Source organism: Jaculus jaculus, chromosome 13, assembly GCF_020740685.1.
Source record: "Jaculus jaculus isolate mJacJac1 chromosome 13, mJacJac1.mat.Y.cur, whole genome shotgun sequence".
Classification (NCBI taxonomy): domain Eukaryota; kingdom Metazoa; phylum Chordata; class Mammalia; order Rodentia; family Dipodidae; genus Jaculus; species Jaculus jaculus.
Window position 1 is genome coordinate 88,205,174 of NC_059114.1, and position 24,223 is coordinate 88,229,396.

Genomic DNA, 24,223 nt, shown 5'->3' on the forward strand with positions numbered 1-24,223 from the left:
TAGTCTCAGGGTGGCCTCGAACTCCCAGTGGAGATCTTTCCTTTTATACTTTCCCACGAACTTTGTTTTGTTTTCGAGGTAGGGTCTCACTCTAGCTCAGGCTGACCTGGAACTCATTATGTCTTCTCAGGCTGGCCTCCAAATCACAGCGATCCTCCTACCTCTGCCTCCTGAGTGCTGGGATGAAAGGCGTGCGCCACCACGCCCAGCCCTCACTAACATTTTTGCATGTTTGCAATCTGTATGCATCTTTCAAGTAAATGACATGCACTTATAATCCAGAATCTTTCTTAATGGTAATGAACTAATAATGTACTTACAATTGACAGAGCCTTAGAGCCAGTGAAGTGTGGTTGGCTGGGTTGGTTTTGTTAGAATGTAGGATTTATGGTTCTTTTTAAAAATATTTGTTATTTTTATTTATTTATTTGCAAGCAGAGAGAGGTAGAGAGTAGAGACAGATACAGAGAGAAATGGTGCATCAGGGCCTGTAGCCACTGCAAATGAGCTCCAGATGCATGCGGCCCCTGTGCATCTGCCTTACGTGGGTCCTGGGGAATCGAACCTGGGTCCTTTGGCTTCATAGGCAAATGCCTTAACCACTAAGCCATCTCTTCGGACCAGTTATTTGCTTTTTAACTTTTTATTGATTTATTTTAGTCTTAGGGTGGCCTCAAACTCACGGTGATCCTCCTACCTCGCCCTCCTAAGTGGTGGGATTAAAGGCGTGCACCACCACACGCGGCTGTTTATGTTACTTTTAAGGAGTGTTGCAACGTAGCCCTCATACTGAGCTGTAAGCGTGTTTGTAGAGAAAGTTATGAACTGTCCACTTAGTAAAAAACGAGTGAGACAGACAGGGACAGATGCATTTCTTCTCCTTTGAGTTGGCAGACAGAATGGGCTCTGCAATGCGTTTGTGCCTCTATGGGAAGAATAAACACTCTTCGCTCTCCCAACAAAGCAAAGGCTGCCGTGTGTCAGTGTTTGAAACTTTGACTCTACAAGGATGGAAGTGTCATTTGATGGTGGCTAAAACGCTCAGAACGCATGACATCAAATGTGAGCCCTAATGCTGATTCTGCCTTTGACGGGTGACGGTGTGTTGGCTGTCGCTACGTTCTCCTCCAGTGCAGGATGTTGGTAGCAGAGGCTGTGTGTTCCTGGAGGAGAATTAAAACCAGGAACCTGTCATTTCTGTGCACGTTTGCCATGAACCTAAAACTTCTCTAAGCAATGAAGTCTTCTTATTTTATTTATGTTTATTATTTATATGCAAAGAGAGAGACAGCATGGGCCTGCCAGGGCCTCGCTGCTGCAAACAAACTCCAGATGCCTGTGGCACTTTTTGGGCATCTGGCTTTAGACGGGTACTGGCAAACTGAAGCACAGGCTTTGCAAGCAAGCACCTTTAATCCCCGAACCTTGTTCCCAGCCCCTAAAGTCTGCTTTTAAGAACACACAGTGGCTATGTGGGGAGGGGAGTGACAGGGTCTCAAAGGCAAGGGCAGTGAGAAGCAAAACAAAAGGAAGTAAAAAGGACAAAACAGCACATTTTTTTCTCACATGGGCCTAGATTTAACTACACGCGCATGCACACATACGTTCGCACACATGCGTAGATGACGTGAAGCAGAAGGGGGCTATTTGGGGAGGGGGAGGGGACCTGTGGGGGAAGGGTCTGAAGAGGGCTGGGCGTGGGGGCGTGAATATGAACTCAGTGCAATGATCAAAACATCCAAACAAAACTCATTGCTTCACAGTAATTTTTTTTAATGTGCAAAAACAAAACATTCATATGTCACCATACTTAAAACGCTTTCCTAACAATTTCTCCAGCCTACGAGGGTCTCTGTCCCAGTGGGTGACTAAAGGGGCTGGAACAGCCCACGGCCACATCTTCGTGAGCAAACATAACGCACCAGAATTGTGTCCGATGTAAAGGTGTTCTTCTCAGGAGCATTTGTCTGCATGGAGCTCAGGAGTATATTTCAAGTTAAGATACAGGGCTGGAGGGATGGCTTAGCGGTTACGACATTTGCCTGCAAAGCCAAAGGACCCTGGTTCCATTCCCCAGGACCCACGTAAGCCAGATGCACAAGGTGGCGCATGCCTCTGGAGTTTGTTTGCGGTGGCTAGAGGTGACGCTCCCATTCTCTCTATCTGTCTCTCGTTCTCTCTCTGTCTCTTTCTGACTCTCAAATAAATAAAACTTAAAACATAAAAATTTTTAAAAAGAGATGCAGTGTGAATCAGGCTAACCGTGTCTATTTAATGGTATAATTCCTTTTTTTCATAACATAGAGCTCTATGTATAAGAAGGATATAAACACAACCCATAAACAATATTTAAGGTAACTTGAATATGTATAAAATCTCACACATCCCTTTTTCAAAGAAAAGTATCACCTATCTCATATACTGATTGATTCATTTCCAGAATATGTTTGTTGCTCTTAGGTCAATTTGGGCTACAAGTGAAATTTAACGTGTGGTTGAGTTTTTTTTCCTTTGGGGAAGGATATTTTGACACAGATCTCTGTATAGACCCAGGCTGACCTCATGCTACCCCTGCCTCAGCCTCCTGAATGCTGGCATTGCAGGTATGAGTCACAGCTTAGAACTGGGTCTGCCTGCCTTTCCATTTAAAAAAAAAAATTGGGGCTGGAGAGATGGCTTAGCGGTTAAACGCTTGCCTGTGAAGCCAAAGGACCCTGGTTCGAGGCTCGATTCCCCAGGACCCACGTTAGCCAGATGCACAAGGGGGCACACGCATCTGGAGTTCGTTTGCAGTGGCTGGAGGCCCTGGTGCGTCCATTCTCTCTCTCTCTATCTGCCTCTTTCTCTCTGTCACTCTCAAATAAATAAATAAAAATGAACAACAAAATTTTTTTTGAGGTAGGGTCTCACTCTAGCCCAGGCTGACCTGGAATTCACTATGTAGTCTCAGGGTGGCCTTGAACTCACAGTGATCCTCCTACCTCTGCCTCCCAAGTGCTGGGATTAAAGACGTGTGCCACCATGCCCCGCTATTTTAAAATTTTATTTATTTATTTATTTATTTATTTATTTAAGAGAGAGAGATACAGAAGTAGGCAAGTAGAGAAAGAGACAGAGAGAGAGAGAATGGATGCACCAGGGCCTCCAGCCACTGTAAATGAGCTCCAGATGCATGTGCCACCTTGTGCATCTGACTTTTGTGGGTCCTAGGGAGTCGAACCTGGATCCTTTGGCTTTGCAGGCAAGTACCTTAAGCATTAAGCCATTTCTCCAGCCCCTCTTTCTTTCCTTCTTTCTTCCTTCCTTCCTTCCTTTCCTTCTTTCTTTCAAGAGAAAGAGGCAGAGAGAGAGAAGAGAGAATGGGCATGCCAGGCCTCTAGCCCCTGCACACAAACTCCAGACACATACACCACCTTGTGCATCTTGCTTACATGGGTACTGAAGAATTGAACCTGGGTCCTTAGGCTTCTCAGGCAAGTGTCTTAACTGCTAAGCCATCTCTCCAGCCCTAAACTAAGTTTTTGAAAGCATCAGCTTTTCAATGATAGTTCTTAGAATTATTTTCTGATATGCAGAGATCCAGAGATTCCTAAGAGCTCATCACTAAAGTAGATTTAAAACTCACCTACCATGGCTCAGGGAATGTTGCAAAAGAAGGGACAGAAAGATTGTAAGAGCCACAGGTTGAGACATCATGTCCATAGGCATTCCCTCCCCTCAAAAATAACTGACTGTTGCTCCCACAACACATAACCCACGACCCATGGAGGAATACCCATAACTCCCCTGAGGAGGGTCCCCAATGGAAGGGGGGCAGGGACGAGGGAAAAGAAGGTACCAATACATGGTGTATCCATAAAAATATGTTGATAATAATAATAATAATAATAATGAAAGATATTTGTTGGGATTTATCTATTACTTTAGCCCAATGGGCAGATTGTCTCCTCCTCAAAAAGGTACTCAAACTGAAGTCAACATAGACAAAAAGCAAAAAACCAACATCCCTCACCAGCAACGGGAAGAAGACTTCTTTGTAAGCTGCCTAGTGTTTCCATAGGAACCAGATCTGCTGCGTCTCGTGTTAGAGGTGGGATTCCCCAGAACGTGATACCATGTCTAATACTAGTGGTCATTCTTCTTTCTCTCCCAGGCCTTGAACCGGGGCATCGCAGCCGTCAAGGAAGACGCTGTGGAGATGCTGGCCAGCTATGGGCTGGCCTATTCTCTGATGAAGTTCTTCACAGGGCCCATGAGTGACTTCAAGAACGTGGGCCTGGTGTTTGTGAACAGCAAGCGAGACAGGACCAAAGCCGTCCTTTGCATGGTGGTGGCTGGAGCCATCGCTGCTGTCTTCCACACGCTGATAGGTAAGCCTCTCTCACATCACTTTGGTCATTTCTTAGTCTTCCCAGGTGCTTCAAATGCAGGAGTTAGTTTCTTCAATAGTTATTAAACTTTTCTCATGAAAATATCAGGGGATAGAAGGAATGGAGTTTGTGCTCCCAACTTGAGAAATTTTATTATTATTTATTATTATTATTTACAAAGGTGTTTTCTGGAAGGCTGTAGCCTTGTGTGTCTGATTCCCAAAGTCAGAGAATGATTCCATTATTGGTGACCATACCTAAGAAGAACATTCCAGAAGGTACACAAAACCTTAGCCGCTTTGCTGGGAGATACGCAGATTGCCGGGAGGTACTGTGTCAACTTGAGGGTGACAGTACCTCAGCTGTGATTGAAGCTCACGCACCATCAGTTGTTAGAAAAAGTGACAGGATGTTTCACTGATGGATGTTAATGTGCCGCAGGGATCTGTGTGTGTTTTATTCACAGACCGGACTGAACACTCTTGACACAGCGTTCTCTCCATGAGGCAAGAAAGCCGGCTCATGGGTTGCAGAGATGGCTTCGCCGTTAAGGCCCTTGCCTGCAAAGGCAAAGAATCCTGGTTCGATTCTCCAGGACCCACGTAAGCCAGATGCACAAGGGGGCACATGAATCTGGAGTTCGTTTGCAGTGTCTGGAAGCCCTGGCACGCCCTTTCTCTTTCCCTCTCTCTGCCTCTTTCTCTTTATTTGAGACAGAGACAGGGGAAGAGAGAGAGAGAGAATGGGCACGCCGGGGCCTCTAGCCACTGCTAACGAACTCCAGACACGTACACCATCTTATGCATCTGGCTTACGTGGGTCCTAGGAAATCGAACCTGGATCCTTAGCTTTGCAGGCAAGGGTCTTAACCACTCTCCAGCCCTAATATATATATATATATATTTTTTAAGTGCTTTAAAAAAAAAAGAAAAAGAAAGCTAGCTCAGAACGACGGCTATCTATCTACAGTGCACCAAGACACAGGACCACTCATCGTCAGGCCTTGGCGTATCCTGCTCTCTTCTTGGTGGTCTTAGCCCTAAGGGCATACTTTCATGACTGCTTTTTTAAAGATATATGTATTTTTTTATTTATTTATTTGACAGATAAAGAGGGAGAGAGATAGAATGAGAATGGGCCTCCAGCCACTGCAAACGAACTCCAGATGCATGTGCCCCCTCGTACATCTGGCTAACGTGGGTCCTGGAGAATCGAACCGGGATCCTTTGCAGGCAAACACCTTAGCTGCTAAGCTATCTCTCCAGCCCCAGAACGTCTTGGTTTTGTTTATTTTTATTTATTTGAGAGCAACAGACAGAGAAAAAGAGGCAGAGAGAGAGAGAAAGAGAATGGGCACAAGGGCTTCCAGCCACTGCAAACGAACTCTAGACACGTACACCCCCTTGTGCATCTGGCTAACATGGGTCCAGGGGAATCAGAGCCTCGACCCGGGGTCCTTTGGCTTCACAGGCAAGCGCTTATCTGCTAAGCCATCTCTGCAGCCCTAGAACTTCTTGGTTTTAAAAGAGCTGCCTTACCTGCTGTGATAGCTGAGGGGCAAGTCTAGAAACTACGAAAGTACCTCGAGTTGCCTCATCAAACAGTTGTGCACCTTGATGCTTGCTGGTTGCATGAAAGACACACGTGTCAGTGCGAGTAAAGAAACCAGGTTCACCCGAAGCACTTGCGGTGTGTTCATTTGCAGAAAGCCAGTGTTTACCCAATCAACTGTGAATCCAAAAGTAAACAGGGGAAGGCTTTTGTGGTTTTCCGTTTTCATATGGCATAGACTCCTGTCCCAAGACCAGCATGCCTGCTGCTGGGCACGTTGGGTGTTGGCATCGATCCTTTCGCTTGCGCGCAGAGCTCCAGGGTGTGGGTAGCAGAGCGGTGCCCTTCTGTACATTAGTGTGGTCCCTAAAGGCTAACGGTGTGAGTCTGAAGCAAATTTCTACCGCTACACGTGATCTGAACCGTTTCCAGAGGTGAGGTTTGTACTGAAGAGCCCGTGGTTTGGGACAAGGGCTTACGACAGTCTCGACAGTGTCAGCAGTTCTCCTACTGCCAGTCATTGTTCTTGGGGACCCCTCAATAACCCTAACTTCCACACGTTTAGCCGTGTGTGGGATGGGGCCATGGAGATGTTCGCTAATGTCTAGCCCTCAGTAACTAGGGAGTAAAAAAGCTGAGCATGCCGTGTTATTGACAGTTAGGTGGAAAATGTGGTCATTGAAATCAAAACATCATTTTCCAGGTTAGGCCCATTTTTGCCTATTTTAAGGTAGAATTGTAGCAATCTTAAATTTAACCCAAAAGGTTCTACTTCCTAGTCCCATTTAACAATCAGTTTATCACATGATCTGGGGTTTTTTTTTGGGGGGGGGTCAGGTCTCACTCTAGCTTAGGATGACCTGAAAGTCACCCTGTAGATCCTGACTGGACTCACTCAGAGTGACCCTCGTACCTCTGTCTCCCAAGTGCTGGAATCAAAGACATGCACCACCATAGCTTGTTGCTGATGTTGTTGTTTGAGGTAGGCTCTCACTCTGGACCAGGCTGATCTGGAATGAACTATTTCAGGGTGGCCTCAAACTCATGGTGATCTTCCTACCTCTGCCTCCCTAGTGCTGGGATTAAAGGTGTGCGCCACCATGCCCGGCTTTTTTTGATTTTTTTTTTTCAAGGTAGGGTTTCACTCTAGCCCAGGCTGACCCAGAATTAACTCTGTAGTCTCAGGGTGGCCTCAAACTTCTGGCGATCCTCCTACCTCTGCCTCTTGAGTGTTAGGATTAAAGATGTGCCTGGCTCCCAGCTTCTTTGTTTTTGTAAATATTTTATTTATTTATTTGAGTGAGAGAGAAAAAGAGAGAATGGACACACCAGAGCCTCTAGCCACTGCCAACGAACACCAGGTTCATGTGCCACCTAGTGCATCTGGCTTTACGTGGGTATTGGGGAATTAAACCTGAGACCTTAGGTTTTGCAGACAAGTGCCTTAACCACTGAGTGATCTCTCCAGTCTCCAGCTGCTTTTGTTGATGACATTTATATAAGGACATGTGAGAGCATAGAGAAGGAAGAAGAGAGGTCCTTGTTTTTGGGTTGGGACTGAAAGTCATGTGGACTGGCTCTAAAAAGACATGTTGCATTAGAATGTAGCCTTTTCTAAATTTTTCCTATTCTATATGAAAAATAATTGAATTTGATCCTGTTTTATAAATATATATATTTTTTTTTAAAAGATTTTTATTTTTTTTTATTTATTTATTAGAGACAGAGAGAGGGAGAGAGAGAGAGAGAGAGAGAGAGAGAATGGGCCTGCCAGGGCCTCTAACCACTGCAAATGAACTCCAGAGGCATGCGCCCCCTTGTGTATTTGGCTTACATGGGACCTGGAGAATCGAACCAGGGTCCTTCGGCTTCGCAGGACTTAACCGCTAAGCCATCTCTCCAGCCCTAAATTTGTATTTTGCTATGGCTGTGGTATAACTCAGTGGCAGGATATTTGCTCAGCATGTATGAAGGTCTAGGTTCAGTCCCAAGGAGAGAGAAAAAGAAAAAGGGTGTGTGTGTGCGTGCACGCGTGGGGGGGGTGCTGTAATCTAAAATCTCCCCTGTCTGTTATTCTGTCCAGCATTAGCCCCGCAGCTTAGCACTACTGTTGAAGCTTTTGTTTTCTTCGATTCACAGCCAATCCCGTGGTTCTTTTTTGCTTTGCTTTCTATTTTACCTGTTTATTTGTGGTTTTAAGTATTTATTTGAGAGAGAAAGATAGAATGATGGATAGAATGGGAGTGCCAGGGCCTCCAGCCATTGGAAATGAATTCCAGACACATGCGCCACCTTGTGGATCTAGATTACGTGGGTACTGGGGACTCAAACCTGGGTCCTTAGGCTTCGCAGACAAGTGCCTTAACTGCTAAGCCATCTCTCCAGCCCTGCTGCTTTTTTTTTTTTTTTTTTTTTAACTATATTAGGTACTCTCCCAGGCATGAGCTCCTGCTTTCTCATGTGGCGCATTTAACTGTGTAGAATTGCATCATTTGCTTACTGAGGGTTGCAGAGGCAGCTAGGCTGGTCATTAGAGACTCAATGCAAAGTTCTTTAAGCAAGTGACCCCTGGCCAGCAGTTGTGACTGGGCTCATTTTCCTCTTTGAGTGGTAGATCTTTAGTCCACAAATTATCCTTTCCAGGAGTGCACATGACTGAGATTAAGGATTGCCATTATTTCATCGATTCTTTTTTTTTTTAAGTTTTTTTAAATTTATTTTTTATTTTATTTATTTATTTATTTTGGTTTTTTGAGGTAGGGTCTCACTCTAGCCCAGGCTGACCTGGAATTCACTACAGAGTCTCAGGGGGTCTTTGAACTCACAGCAATCCTCCTACCTCTGCCCCCCAAGTGCTGGGATTAAAGGCATGCGCCATCACGCCCGGCTTAAAATTATTTTTATTTATTTATTTATTTATTTATGAGAGTAAGAGAAGGAAAGAGACGGGGGCGGGGGGGGGACACGCCAGGGCCTCCAGCCACTGCAAACGAACTCCAGAACTCCAGATGCATGCACCACCTTGTGCATCTGGTCTACCTGGGTCCTGGGGAATCGAACTGGCATCCTTTGGTTTTGCAGGCAAACGCTTTAACTACTAAGCCATCTCTCCAGCCCTGTTCCATTCACTTCTAAGTGACCCAATCCTCACTCACTAGTGGCTCCACAAGTTGTGTACCAATAGTGTGTGCCATTCCAGGACCTATTGATCCCAGGTTGAGGCTCCTGGAAGTGAGATCGGTACTAAAGGCTTGATGGCCAGCCACTCCCCTCTCCCTAAAGCTGTGGTTGATGGAAAAGTGCATGTACTGAAGGATAATTTCTAGAACTCTGGAAAATGCTGCCTTCAGCCATGGAGAGCTTTGGCGAGATGGCAGAAGTAAACCAAAGCCAGGACGGGGAGCAGGGCCCTGCTCCCTGACCCGAGCAAGGGGGCACATGGACCGGAAGTGACGGGAAGGCAGGCAGTAGCCACGTGTTCATAACGTAGGGGAGTTCTGTTGAACACGTTGAAACCCAAAGGGAGGGAACTGGGGCTTGGGAATGGAGAGAGGAAGCCACACTGGAGAACGCTGTGGTGCGGTCCTCCAGCTATGTGTAGGGTCCCTTTACCACCAGGGACAACCATATCAAGGAAGAAACATTGTTAAAAAAGATGCAAGTGAGAATGCAGTGACCTCTCAACATGGATCCTAGAGAAGGTCTGCCTGCCCACTGCCCAGCGAGGCGGTCTGCGCTCCTCACTGGCTGGAGGGGATTTCACCGACCACACGAGTGCCTCCCCTGGAAGGCCTGGCGGAGCTTAGGAGGCAACAGCAGCTTTTTATTTTTTCGAGGTAGGGTCTCACTGTAGCTCAGGCTGACCTGGAATTCACTATGCAGTCTCAGGGTGGCCTCGAACTCAGGGCGATCCTCCTACCTGTCTGCCTCCCGAGTGCTGGGATTAAAGACATGCGCCGCCACGCCCGGCTCAGCGCTGCTTCTTAATCTGTAGCACACAGCCCGCCCAGACCTCATGCCACAGAGCAACTGAGTAGACAAGTGCAAGTGGAGTAGATTTGACAGATTTGAAATCTAGAAACTTCCTTAGCCCTAGCGTTCCCATCTGTTCCATGCACACTCACAGACTGGCTCTAGCTGCCGACTGCAGGAATATTTATGGGTTCTTACTGAATGGCAGCTACTCCGCTAGCCGCCACCACTGCCTTCTCCTCCTCCTCCTTCTTTTTCAATAAACTTTATTTACTTATTTTTTTGAGAGGAAGAGGCAGAGAGAGAGAGAGAATAGGTGCACCAGGTCCTCCAGCTACTGCCAATGAACTCTAGGCGCATGCACTGCCTTGTGCATCTGGCTTACGTGGGTCCTGGGGAATCGAGTAAGGGTCCTTAGGCTTCACAGGCAAGTGCCTTAATCTCTAAGCCATCTCTCCAGCGCCCCCCACTTTTTTTGAAGTAGCACAGGCTGACCTGGAAAGTCACTGTGTAGTCTCAGGGTGGCCTGGGACTCATGGCAGTCCTCTTACCTCTGCTGCCCGAGGCGGGGCTTGCCTTCTTCAGTTTATCTGTGGCTGTGAGTTCTCAGAGATGCTTTATAAAGAAAAGTGCAGAGCCAGGGTTTAATTTAGGCCAGTGGTTACAGCCAGGTGATAGCCTGTCTCCCACTCTTCATGAACCCATAAAAGAGGAAAACTTGCTGACCTTGTATTTAGTTTCACTTGAGCCCTGTTAGCTTAACCCCAAGGGGATCCGTGCTTCCTGACCTCACTGCAGCCAGGCGGGAACTGTTTGCTGTGGCTTTAGCTGTGGCGTTAGCTGTTCTTACGCACTGCGGCCAGCTTTGTGCCCTAAGAGCAGCTGGGTAGTCAGCAGAACTCAGGGAAGCTGAATACATCGGCCCCTGACCTTCTATCCTGCCTCAGTGCTGTCCCTTCTTCGTGGGCTACAGACAGACCAGGCCTCTGGAACATGAACCGGGCTAGGAGTGCACGGTTTCAATAGAGTTTAAAATAGACTTTGTCATCTGAAACCCATCCCAGTACCTGGTGGCTTTAAAAATCAAGCACTTCTTTTTTTTTTTTTTTGTTCTCCAGACCATGGCTGCCCGGGCCATTCCTTTGCGCTTAGCTGGGCTTTCTCTCCTTGTAGTCATTAGAGGTTTGGAAGTAGATCTGCTGCTCTCCAGGGACCCCCCCCCCCCCAGGGTGACCAGCTGAGCACAGGCTGCCCCAGGTGGCCTCTGGTGGCTGCTCTGTCCCACCGCATCAGCTCCTCGTGGATGGAAGTCTTTAGGTCGCTGTGGCAGGGCTCCACGCGAAGGGAGCCACGCACAGGCTCGTGAGGCTGAGAGTGAAGGCACCGAGCCCCACGTCCTCGGACGCTGCTCACCACGCATGTCTCGCTGGCCAGCCCAGGGCAGGCACGTAAGCCCGTAAGCTCACAAGGAATAAGAGGCAGGAGGAACTCCTGGAAGTTTTCAGAGCACTTCTTTGGAGGATGATGGACTCATCCGTGCATGTTATCTACTCACCAAATGCCTGCTCTGTGGACAAAGCCCAGCCCCCCTCCCCCCCCCCCCCCCCCCCCCCCCCCGTCATCCTGGCAGGAGAGGAGAGGGCAGACCGGGCGGTAACTTGCAGGGCCCGGCTTCGCCGCGTCCCCCGTACGGGTTAAGGGCGAACTGTATTCTGTGTTGCAGCTTCACATTTGCAGGCGGGGAGACAGGAGCTGGTGAAAATGCTTGCCTCGCACCCATAAGCACCTGAGACTGCCCAAGTCCCATTTGTTTCACCCACGCAAACAGCTGGGCATGGCCATGCCCTGGCCTGTAACTCCATTCTGGCGGGGTGCAGAGACGAGAGGCTCACTGGGGCTCACGCACGTAAGACAGCATTTCCTGTTTGAGGGGGAGGGGAAGTACACAGAAGAGCGCTAGAAGCAGAGGACACTGGACATCCTCCATCTCCGTGTCTGTGCGTGTGCGTGCGCACACACACCATGCTCAAATCACACACACACACACACCATGTGCAAATCACACACACACACAGCATACACAAATCACACACACACACTATACACAGGTCACACCACACACACACCATGCACAAATCACATACACAACATACACAAATCTCACACACACACACACAAACACACTATACACAGGTCACACCACACACACACACCATGCACAAATCACACACACACACACAAAACATACACAAATCACCCACACACAGACACACCATACACAGGTCACACCACACACGACATACACAAATCACCCACACACAGACACACCATACACAGGTCACACCACACACGACATACACAAATCACACACACACACACACAACATACACAAATCACACACCATACACACACACAACATACACAAACCATACACACGACATACACAAATCACACACCACACACACACTCCAAAAAAATTGCCATTTCCCTTACTTATTTCTTTAAATATTTTATTTTTTATTTATTTGAGAGAGAGAAAGGGGGACAGAGAGACAGAATGGGTGTGCCAGGGCCTCCAGCCACTGCAGACAAACTCCAGACGCATGTACCGCCTTGTGTATGTGGCTTATGTGGGTCCCGGGGAATGGAACGTGGGTCCTTTGGCTTTGTAAGCAAGTGCTTAACCACTAAGCCATCTCTCCAGCCCTCCTTTAATTGTTACACATGAGTCGAGGGTAGCTCCTCCATCCCCTTGTTTTCCAGACATACACGACAGAGTTTGACTGAGTGTATGACATGCTTGCGTTCGGGCAACCATCCCCTTCACCACTGAGTAGGTGGCGCAGTGCCTGATACGTGCAAGTCATTCAACGCAGGTTTGTGGAAGTGGCTTGAGCGTGACTAACGTAAGCACGCATACAGCTCGTCATAGGAAGGACAAGCTCTTGTAGGGAAGACGAGCTTGCCCACAGCGTGGGTAAGGTAGGTGAGGCTTATTCAGTGTTGCTAAGGCAGCAAGGCTGGGCATTAGGGACTCTATGCAAAGCACTTTAAGCAAATGACCCCTAGCCAACAGTTGTGACTGGGCTGTAAATAGCTCGGAGGCTGGCCTGGGACTCCGGGAGCTGGGGACAGGAGAGGCTGGGTGGAGCAAGTGCTGTGATTTTACACCCCCAGTGGCCGGGTGGAAAGATTATCTAAGTTACAGTCCGGTTCTTCCTACCACACAAAGAAGAGTAAGGAAGAAAATCTGGGCTCGGTCTCCAGGTTTCTCTGTCGGTAGCTGAAAGAGGATAAAAAGTAAAAAGAATCAGAAGTAGCCCTGGGCTCATGAGTCCCAAATGTCCCAGAAGGTGGGGAATGGGTGGCCCAGCTGGCTCTCGGAGCTGGAAGACCAGGCGCGGGGCTTACCCATGCGGGGGGTGCAGACAGCCGGAAGAAAGGGTTAAGAACCTCCCATTCCTTCACCCCATCAACCTTTATTTTAGATACATTTGTTCAATCAATCCTCTCTACATATCCTAGATATATATGTGTGTGTGTGTGTGTGTGTGTGTGTGTGTGTGTTTATTCTATAGCCTGTTTACATACATACATACATATATATATGTCTCTGTTTATTCTATGTCCTGTCTATGTCTATATCACATATATGTGTTTGTTCTATATCCTGTCTATATGTGCTTCATTTATGTTTATTCTCTATTCTGCGTGCGTGTGTGTGTGTGTGTGCGTGCGCGCTATATATTGCTGTTTCCGTGGCGAAGCCATCGTGAGTAGGTAGGTTATTTGGTAGGAGTAGGAAAGCTCACTCCGCTTGACTAACACCTGGTCCCCAGGCACCAGGAGCTGACCGTGCACCTGCCCTCATCACACACACCCACACATCCTGTCTCTGTTTGCTGCCACCCCAGAATCACAAACACGTTCTTCTGTTCCTTGGAAACCGCCTGCGGTCATCGTCAGCTCTCCTGCATCAAAGCAGCGCAGACAGGGTGTCTTTGACAACAGAGCCTCACGGCCGGGCACTGCTCGACAGGCCGCGGGTCCAAGGCCAGTGTGCCGGCAGAAAGGGCTCCTTCTCAGAGCCGCGCAGGAGAATCTGCCCTTTGCCTGCCCCCTGGCTTCTGGGCGGATTGTGGGAAGTGTTTGGCACGGGAGAGCGTTGATTGCCCTGTTTGTGCCCACACCCCCACTTGGGGGTTCTCCCTGCGTTGGTCATTGTTTGTGTCCCAGTGTCCCTTTATAAGGATGCTCATCACGTAGCATGTGACTTCGGCAGGACCTCATTTTAACTAATTATATCTGCGGTGACCTCGTAACATAAAGTCGCATCCTGCAGTCTAGGGGTCAGGATTTTGAATTTTAAGTAGGTGCACTTTGCCCGTGACTGGCAGCCTATGCCAGGCCCTCGGTCCTCAGCTTTGGTCTCTGCAGTCATGTCCTCCGAGCTGGCATTCGGCACCGACTTTAACCTTTACCGGGGCTGGTCACTCATGAGCTATTCATAGCCAGTCCCACGCTCCTGCACGTGGCAGGGCTGCCTTGTTTGCACTGCCAGTGGCTTCTGCCAAGGCAGGGACAGTGGTGTGGGCAGATCCTTGCCGGACCCTGCACCAGTGAGCATTTGTGTACTGCATGAAAATAAATGATCCAAACAGACTTCTGGTTAAGATGGCAGTGTAGGAACCACGCCAAAGCAGCCTAGAGGAAGGGAAAAAAAAAAAAACAAAAAAAAAAACAGCAAAATACACTCTTCTGGGCTGGAGCGATGGCTTAGCAGTTAAGGCATTTGCCTGCAAAGCCAAAGGATCCGGGTTCGGCTCTCCAGGACCCACGTAAGCCAGATACACAGGGGGTACATGCATCTGGAGTTCGTTTGCAGTGACTGGAGGCCCTGGTGTGCCCATTCTCTTTCTCTCTCTCAAATAAACAAATATATTTTTAAAAATACACTCTTCTACTATAAAATGAGATGTATAAGAAATTACCAATGGCAGCAAAGAAATAGGAGAGATCAGAGCATCCAGAGCCCACACAGGCAGGCAGAAGCGGCGCCAGGTCCGCGGGGCCACAGCTGCCAGGCTCGGTTGGAGCTGCAGGAAAAGCCAGGGGAGGGGATTTTCCACTCACACCGGAGCTCCACGCAAACTCAAGGAACGTGAAGGGAGGACCAGACCACGAGGTAGAGGATCACGTGGACCAGCGGGAGAACTAGAGCCACCATCCACAGCCTCCCTTCCCCCACCGCCAGCACAAGCGCCAGCAAGCACCAGAGACCTGGGGAAGGGAGCTCACAGCACCCAGCACCCAGCACTGGTGACCAGAGCAGCGATCCAACGGCCCAGCCAGCCTACATGAAAATAAATGTACAAATGAACCACCACGACACAGACAAAATCTCCATGGCCCAGCACCAGAGTAGACTCCATGGCTCAGGAGCATCTTTTTCTGGCTTTGTGTCTCAGCCAGCTGAGCGCTGAATCGAGTAACAGATCCCGCCTTGGGCTGCCCCGACCCCCTCTCACTCTCTAGTGGCCCTGGTGGCCCTGCTGCCTCCTTCCCCATACCTTTGCTCATCTTTGTAGCTGATGGTCTCACCCCAGCCCCACCTTGCTCTCTGGAAACCACAGCCGTCTATGCCCCTCCTAACCTTGTCCCTTACCTACTTGCCCACTATGGCCTCTGGGATTTCCATGGGTGCATTTCAATGTCCTCGATATTACCCCAAGACCTCGCGTGCTGCAGAATCCCTGTGGTTCAAATCTAGTCCTGACAGAAAAGGGGATGCTTTCTAGTTGCCAACTCGTGTGTAATAAGCGATCCTCCAAACTTGCAAACTGGGGTCTCATTTCTCGTAGGGTGAGACTCCACTGTAGCTCCACCGTGATTTCGGAGCCATACCTGTGGGTGTCTCGTGTCTGTCACAGTTACGAGACTGTGAGCTCAGCACAGCCCTGAGGAGCATAGGTTCATACTGTCACAGATAGCCTTAACCTCCATCAGTGAGGCCGAAGCTGGCTCAGTCTGTTCTCTCATCTTTGCTAATGGGGTGTCAGGATGCTGGCACGAGCCCCGCCTCCTTTACCCCTTGTCTGTTGGGCGGAGAGTGTGTATGGGTCGAGCGCACAGTGTTTCAGTCTCACGTGGTGACAAGCCCCGACATGGAGGGACTTCCGAGGCACCTCTTGGATGTCGCTCTGCACTACACAGGAGTGTTTCCGAATCTGCCACCTCCTCCCCAAAAGTGGCATAAACCCCGGGCAGGCATCACAAGCTAACTTTAAAACCTGTGCTCAGAAAGTATGCTGACATCTGGAAATAACTAATGTAGGTAAACGTTTAGCTTCAAGTGTGACATCGAGCATACTATTCCACTATCAAAATGTGATTGCCGGGGCTGGAGGGATGGGCCAGCAGTCCGAGGCACTTGCTTGCAATGTGACAGGTTGAGCTCCCCAGTACCCACGTAAAGCCAGATGCACAAAAATAGTGGTGCTTACGTCTGGAGTTCATTTCCAATGGCAAGAGGTGTGGCACGCCTATTCTGTCCTCTCTCAGCTCATTCTCTCTTTCTTTTTTAAAATATATTTTATTTGTTTATTTGAGAGAGAGGAAGAGAATGGGCACACAGGGCCTCCAGCCACTGCACACGGACTTGAGATGCGTGCGCCCCCTTGTGCATCTGGCTAACGTGGGTCCTGGTGAGTTGAACCAGGATCCTTTGGCTTTGCAAGCAAACGCCTTAACCACTAAGCGATCTCTCCAGCCCTCATCTGATTCTTTCTTTCTCTATCTCAGTTTGCAAATAAATGAAATAAAAGGGTATTACAAATGTAGCAGATGACATTGCTGCTAAGCAAATTTACAAAACAGAAGTCAGCTTACTGCAGGCACCTCGGTCACGGAGACCACCCAGCGCGGCTTGCACAGGTGGTCGCCGTTCACACAGGAGCGAGTCTGGGACACCATCTTTGTTTTGAAACTCACGCTCCTACCCCCCCCCCCCATGAAAGAACCAGGTGACTCGAACCATAAACGTCAGCGCTGGCCCCTGGGGATGGAGGAATGAGATTATAGATGATTTTCTTACAAGTTTTTCTGATTTTTCGGTAACAGATGTTATGTAAAGAATGGTTTTTTAGAGTAAAAGCACATGAGGTATCTTGTCTTGACTGTTGTCACATGTCTTCTTTGACCCTCTGCAGCTTACAGTGACCTAGGTTACTACATCATCAATAAGCTGCACCATGTGGATGAGTCTGTGGGGAGTAAAACGAGAAGGGCCTTCCTGTATCTCGCTGCCTTCCCTTTCATGGATGCCATGGTAAGTAGAGGAAACCGTTGACTTTTTCCCTTTTATTTGTTATTTTTTTTTGTTTTTTCTCTTTACCTTTTATTTTCCTCTACAAACTAAATGGTAAACTATAAACTCATTATATAAATAATAAGTTACTATAACAATTGGTAAGGAAAGCTGTTCTGAAGATATAGCAGGAAATAAATATCAATATTTGACACAATATAATTTTTACATAGCTTGCTTTTCATCCATTGAACTTTGGTTGCTAGTTAAGTAATCTTGTTTCATTATTTATCTCCCTGTCATTTTTTTCTTATTTTTCAACAAATTATATTACCAACATTATAGTAATACCCCCAAAAAGTCACACAAATAATTCAAATAGCAGAACAAAAACTGTAGTTTAGAGGCATTCTGATGTTGGAATAAGATATATAAGGGTTTGATTTTCTGCTACTGAATTACTATCTATACAATTGCAAAATTACTGATCATTCTAACCTCTGGTCTCCTTTTGACAAAATGGGAATCCAATATTACATACTTCTTAAGGTTATTGTAAGTATTTTAAAATATACTGTTAAGAAGGTATGATAGCTCTGTTTAGAAGTGATTATTATTAAATAAACAATTGCTGTTGCTATTAACCCAATGTTTTTGTCATTGTACTTGAATATGAGATGTTTCAGAGATCATAGTTTTTAACAAATATGACTCTAAAAGAAGATATTTTGTGTTTATTGCTTCTATGGGTGCGCCAGGGCCTCCAGCCACTGCAAACAAACTCCAGATGCATGTGCCCCCTTGTGCATCTGTCTTATGTGGGTCCTGGGGAATCTAACTGGGATCCTTTGGCTTTGTGAGCAAATGCCTTAACCTCTAAGCCATCTCTCCAGCCCTCCTTTTATTTTTTTTTTAAATATTTTACTTCTATTTGACAGAGAGAAAGAGGGAGAAACAGAGGGAGGGAGAGAGAATGGACGCCTCCAGCCACTGCAAATGAATTCCAGACCCATGTCCCCCCTTGTGCATCGTGGGTCCTGAGGAATCAAACCTGGGTCCTTTGCCTTTGAAGACAAATGCCTTAATTACTAAGCCATCCCTCCAGCCCAGCTTTTTTCTTTATAATGATAAAAGAAATGGGCATCACACACAATCTCATTATTTTGGGCAAGCAGTTTTCAGGGCTCTTTCCACTTTGCAAAATTGAGACTGCTCTCCCTGACAGCGACTGCGCTTCCCCTCCCCCGCCCCGGGAAACAGGATGCCCTCCACTTGGTGGGTCTATGAAGGTGAATAGGCCGGCTGCCTCACTAGTGAACTGGCCCAGTGTTTGTCCCGTGGTGACTGGCTCCTTCCTGTGTACACGGTGTCATTAGTGCTCACTCTGTGCGGTGACATCTGTCAGGATCCCGTTCCCTTTACGATGCAGTAATGCTTCATTGTATATAGTACATTTTCCTCTATTTGCATTGCTTTTGCATTTCAGCTATTGGGATTAAAGCTATCATGAGCACAGGTGTCCACATACCTGTCAAGTGCCTAATTAATATCAATTTCCTTGGGGTATACACTAAATTGCCTGGGATTTCTATTTTCAATTTTTTGGAGGAAGCACCCCACTGGTTTCTATGGAAATTGACCTTGGATTAACTGATTAAGTTCATCTTGTCATTTTCTTTTATGAGAATTATCTATATTTTTATACTTTCTAATAGACAGCAAGAAAACCTGTTGAAAAATATTGTATAAAATAACCTTCAGACTGTTTTTATAAGAAACAAAATTTATGTTTAGACATGAGTCCCAATCCCAAGTTCTTTCATCATACATATGAACATATTCCAAAGTCCAAACAAATGCAAAATCCTAAACCCTTGTAGTCCCAAGGATTTCAGATAAGGGTTGCTAAACCTGTATAATCCTAGACTATTTGTGATCAATACTCGTCTCTGTAAATTTTCCTAAAGACCCTAATATAAAGGAAGGATTATAATATCAGAAACTGCTAAAAAACCAGAGTTGGGGCCTGGGGGAGATTACTTAGTGGTTAAAGGCACTTGCTTGCAAAGCCTGCTGAGCAGAGTCCTATTTCCCAGCACCCATGTAAAGCCAGACACAATTGGTGCATCTGTGGTCCCGACAGTGGGAGGTGGTGCCAGCTAGACTGTGTTTGTCTGCAGTGACAAGAGACCCTGTCTCAGACAACGTGGAAGAAGGGCATAGAGGTTATCCTCCAATGTTCACGTGCATGTGCATAAACACATGCACACACATACACAGAAGCACAAATAAAATAATTTTTCCTCAAAAACAAAAATAATGAGCATTCGTGAAGAATGATCTTCTCTCTCACCTACACTTAGGTGTAGGACCCTGGTTAGTTGGGTGGAAAGATAATTTTTGGAAGACATGAGTCTTATTATCCAGGTGGCTATCAGACAATAAAAGCAGCAGAACACAAGGTGCTTTTCACAGATGTCACCTCGTTCGCGTTTCTAGTGGCGTTTGGCACCTTGGGATCTCAGGGCCTAGGAAGGAAGTAGATACGGCGGCTGCTATACAAAGACTTGACTCCAGCCTGATTGTGTTCAGCTCAGGTGAGATGTTATTTCAGAGTCAGTCCAAATTAGCCTTAAAGGTAAGAAGGGCGATCCCTAAACAGATCAAGTTACTTTTATCCACTAAAGATTTACCAAATGTGGGGGCTGGAGAGATGGCTTCCTGGTTAAGGCATTTGCCTGCAAAGCCAAAGGACCCAGGTTTGATTTCCCCAGGACCCACATAAGAGAGATGCACAAGGGGGCGTATGCATCTGGAGTTTCTTTGTAGTGGCTAGAAGCCTCTGCGGAGACTCTTGGGGGTTCAGGATACTTTCCAGGAACACACCCACACCAAATCACAATTAGAGAAGCAGCATAATTCCAGTGATGCCTCTCATGGGAAATGCTTTTCTTTTCTGGCAGGCGTGGACCCACGCTGGCATTCTCTTAAAACACAAATACAGTTTCCTGGTGGGATGTGCCTCAATCTCCGACGTCATAGCTCAGGTAACTGTGTCGTCTATGTGCCCATCGCAGAGACCTTTGCATGAACAGCATATGGGTTGGAGCAGAACGGGCTGGCCATACTCAGTCACGCGCTGTGGAACACTTGCCTGCATTGGGCTCACATCAGACATGGTTTCTGCTAAGTGTTTGTTGAATGAAAGGAGGGAAGAAAATGCCTGAGATTTTCACCAATTTTTAAAAATATTTTTATGTATTTATTTGCAAGGAGAAAGATAGGGAGAAAGAATATGAATCTTCAGCACTTTCAAAGAACATGTATGTAAAATGATGACTGAATTGCACCAGGTACATTTTGGGCCAACCGTAGGGTCACTATGCACTTGGCACTTGCCTCAGTCTCCTGTGTGGCCCGACAATATGCAGTCTGTCATTTGGTTCATTTGGGAAGGAGTGTGTGTTGGGGGGGTTGTTAGACAAGATATCAAGGCACCTCTGTAACCCAGGCAAGTCTTGACTCACAGTGTTCCTCCTCCCTCAGCCTCTCAAATACTGAGATTATTCTTATTTTGTTTTATTTTTATTTTTTGAAAATGGCGGGGTATTTATTTATTTGTTTAACATTTTTTCTGACAACTTCTATAATTGTGGATGATAAATGGACAATAAATCCTGATAATTCTTCTTCTTCCCCACTTTCCCCTTCAAATCCACTCTCCATCCTATCCCCTCCCCCTCTCAATCAGTCTCTCTTTTTATTTTGATATCATCTTTTCCTCCTGTTGTAAGGGTCTTGTGAAGGTAGTGTCAGGCACTGTGAGGTCATGGACATCTAGGCCATTTTGTGTCTGGAAGAATGCATTGTAAGGAGTCCTACCCTTCCTTTGGCTCTTACATTCTTTCCACCACCTTTTCCACAGTGGACCCTGAGCCTTGGCAGGTGTAATAGAAACGTTTCAATGCTAAACACTCCTCTGTCATTTCTTCTCAGCACTATGGTGCCTTTTGAGTCATTCCAATGGTTACCACCATCTGAAAAGAGAAGCTTCTCTAACCCAAACATGAGAGTAGCATTCATATATGGGTATAAACATGAAGAAAAGTGCTTGCTGGGCCATTTGGTAGGCTTAATATATGCATTTAGCCAGACAAGAGCAGGTGTTACACTCCTAGAGCTCATGACCTCCCCTGCTATAGGGTGTTTTTTTTGGGGGGGGGGTGAGGTAGGGTCTCACTCTAGCTCAGGCTGAGCTGGAATTCAATATGTAGTCTCAGTGTGGCCTTGAACTCACAGTGATCCTCCTACCCCTGCCCCCTGAGTGCTGGGATTAAAGACGTGTGCCACCACGCCCAGTATGCCATAAGCTTTTGATGAGGTTTTCAGTACCAGGCATGCATTCCCTCCCATAGAGCCTCCAGTCCAATCTGAGCGTGGTTGATTTCCCCATGGGATTATTCTTCCACATGGCTTCCTGTGGGGTGCCACGAAGAGCTGCCATTCACATGTCTTTTCTGATCTCTGATAAGAAATAGGAAGCCATTTCCTCTGTCTCCATGCTATCTGAGAAGGCCTGAATTTTTTTAAAAAAATATTTTTATTTTTATTTATCTACTTGACGAGAGGGAGAGGCAGAGAGAGTGAGTATGAGAGAGAAAGGGAGTGGGCATGCCAGGGCATCCAGCCGCTGTAAATGAACTCCAGATGCATGCACCACCTTGTGCATCTGGTTTACATGGGTCTTGGGGACCCGAACCGAGGTCCTTTGCTTTGCAGGCAAGCGCCTTAACTGCTAAGCCATCCCTCCAGCGCAAAGGCCTGCATTTATTTTCCTTCTGAAAGGGGAATTTTTCAGAGGGCTGTACTGGCCCTGGCCTTCTCTTCTCCCTTTCTTCTTCCCCTGAGAAGGCCACACAGCCAGCACCAGGATGGAGACAGACACTGAGGGCCCTGAAACCATCCCAAAGCAGAAATCCAGAAGTTGCGGAGAGCCCAACACAAAGTACACTAAAAACACGCCCAGCACGAGTCAGGGAATCTTGAGGAAGAGGGGCGGGAAGATTGCAAGAGCCACAGGGTGGGCGGGGCCATCCCGGGGCCCCGACTCCCCACAGTGACTGCCTGCGGCTCCCCCAGCTCGAACCCACAGCCCACAGCGAACACTAAGGAGGCCCTCAGGGGGGCGGGGGCAGGGAGGAGGGACATGTTGGTACCAACACATGATGTGTCCTTGCAAAGTTCCTTCTTAATTTAGGGGAAAAAGGCTTATATGGAAAATTAGATCTAACTTCTATAACGTGTTAGTTAACCCAAGTTCCCACAGTCAGGGCCTTCGGAGAATGCCGTCCACAGAGGCGTGTCTACAGCATGATTCCTGACAGGCCTCCATCTCCATATCTTGTTTCTGCTCTACAAGCTGTCTTTTAAAATAACCTACTGATGATCCGGTAGATTTACCTCCCTAAAGACCAAGAATTAAACTTGCAAACTAATTGCATGTACTCCATAGATCACTAGTGAAAGTAATTTAAATTAATTCTTGCTAACACATGTATACATGGGCCCGAATACTAGCTAACATCATTCTTTGATAAATCTTGTTCATTTTCCTGTAGAGTTACTAGAATTTTTTTTCCCGGCTTTACTGTCAGTCTCCTCTGAGAGACGAACTAAGCTCCTTTATTCACTCTAAACACTTAATTTGAAATGAAAGATTCAAACAGCATTAGCAATTAAGAGTATGTTGGTAGATATTTGCTATTTTAGAGGAAGGAAGGAAGGAAGAAAGAAAGGGAGGAAGGGAGGGAGGGAGGGAGAGAGGGAGGGAAGAAGGGAGGAAGGAAGGAAGGGGAAGGAAAGAAAGGGAGGCACTTAACTTCACCCAAGATAAATACAGTAAATCCAAGGGCAGAATGAAAAACTAAACTCTTGAAAAACACTTTGCCAATACACCCACAGCCATTTCCCTCCATTTTCACCCCATTCTGACCCTGGTCTGGTGGAATGAACAGACCTGGGTTGTGGGCGTGAGGGAGAAGCTTAGCTTAGATGCCATCTGGCCCTGGGCTGTTCCTGGTAGAGGAGTTATTTTAAGTCTTGTTGTTTTGAACTCCTACCACAGTTTAGTTGGGGCAGTAAATTCCATTTTTATTCTTAAATTTTCCCTCCCAGGTCCCCACCCCAGGCCTTATTCTTCTTGTTACCTGAAATCATTTGTTACTTACCTGCTTTGATCATTTGTAAATAGGTCCTGTACAAAACTCTCTGAACTACCACTTCATATAAATAATGACCAGTGGTAAAACGAAATTGATACATAAAGCCTGGAATTTCAGGGGCAACTGTCACGGTAAAAAATTTTTCCTGAGCTGGGCGTGGTGGCACACGCCTTTAATCCCAGCACTCGGGAGGCAGAGGAAAGAGGATCGCCATGAGTTCGAGGCCACCCTGAGACGACATAGTGAATTCCAGGTCAGCCTGAGCTTGAGGGAGTCCCTACCTTGGAAAACCAATAACAAAAAGTAATTTTCCTGGACGGAAGAGATGGCTCAGTGGACAAGTCAGTTGCCACACATGCAAAAGGACCTGAGTTTGATGCAGCACCCTCATCAATGCCCAGTGGGCATGGCGACCCAGCCATATAATCCCAGCACTTGAGGTTTGGGGACAAGCTGCCTCCGTAAACAAAGTGGAGCCGGATTGAGGAAGGACGCTTGACGTCACCCCCTGCACTCTGCATGCGCACACGACACACACATGCACACATGTAAAGAACTTTTTCCCTAAGTTTATTGGTTTCCTACAGTAGTGCAAAAAAAAGGTTCTTTACCGGGGCGTAGTGGTGCACGCCTTTAATCCCAGCACTCAGGAGGCAGAGGTAGGAGAATCGCCGTGAGTTCAAGGCCACCCTGAGAATCCATAGTGAATTCCAGGTCAGCCTGGGCTAGAGGGAGACCCTACCTCGAAAAACCAAAAAACAGCTCTTTGGTCTGTGCAAACACGTGACACTGTTCTCTGCCAC

General features: G+C 47.0%; 1 protein-coding gene across 1 annotated transcript in view; it reads left to right on the top strand.

The window, feature by feature from the left end:
• Ankh (ANKH inorganic pyrophosphate transport regulator) overlaps positions 1–24,223 on the top strand; it is a 157,716-nt gene that overhangs the window by 91,057 nt on the left and 42,436 nt on the right. The window contains exons 2-4 of the mRNA XM_004652537.2: positions 4,154–4,370; positions 17,102–17,220; positions 20,163–20,246. Coding sequence (XP_004652594.2) covers positions 4,154–4,370; positions 17,102–17,220; positions 20,163–20,246 — 420 coding nt within the window. The remainder of the gene's footprint in view (positions 1–4,153; positions 4,371–17,101; positions 17,221–20,162; positions 20,247–24,223) is intronic.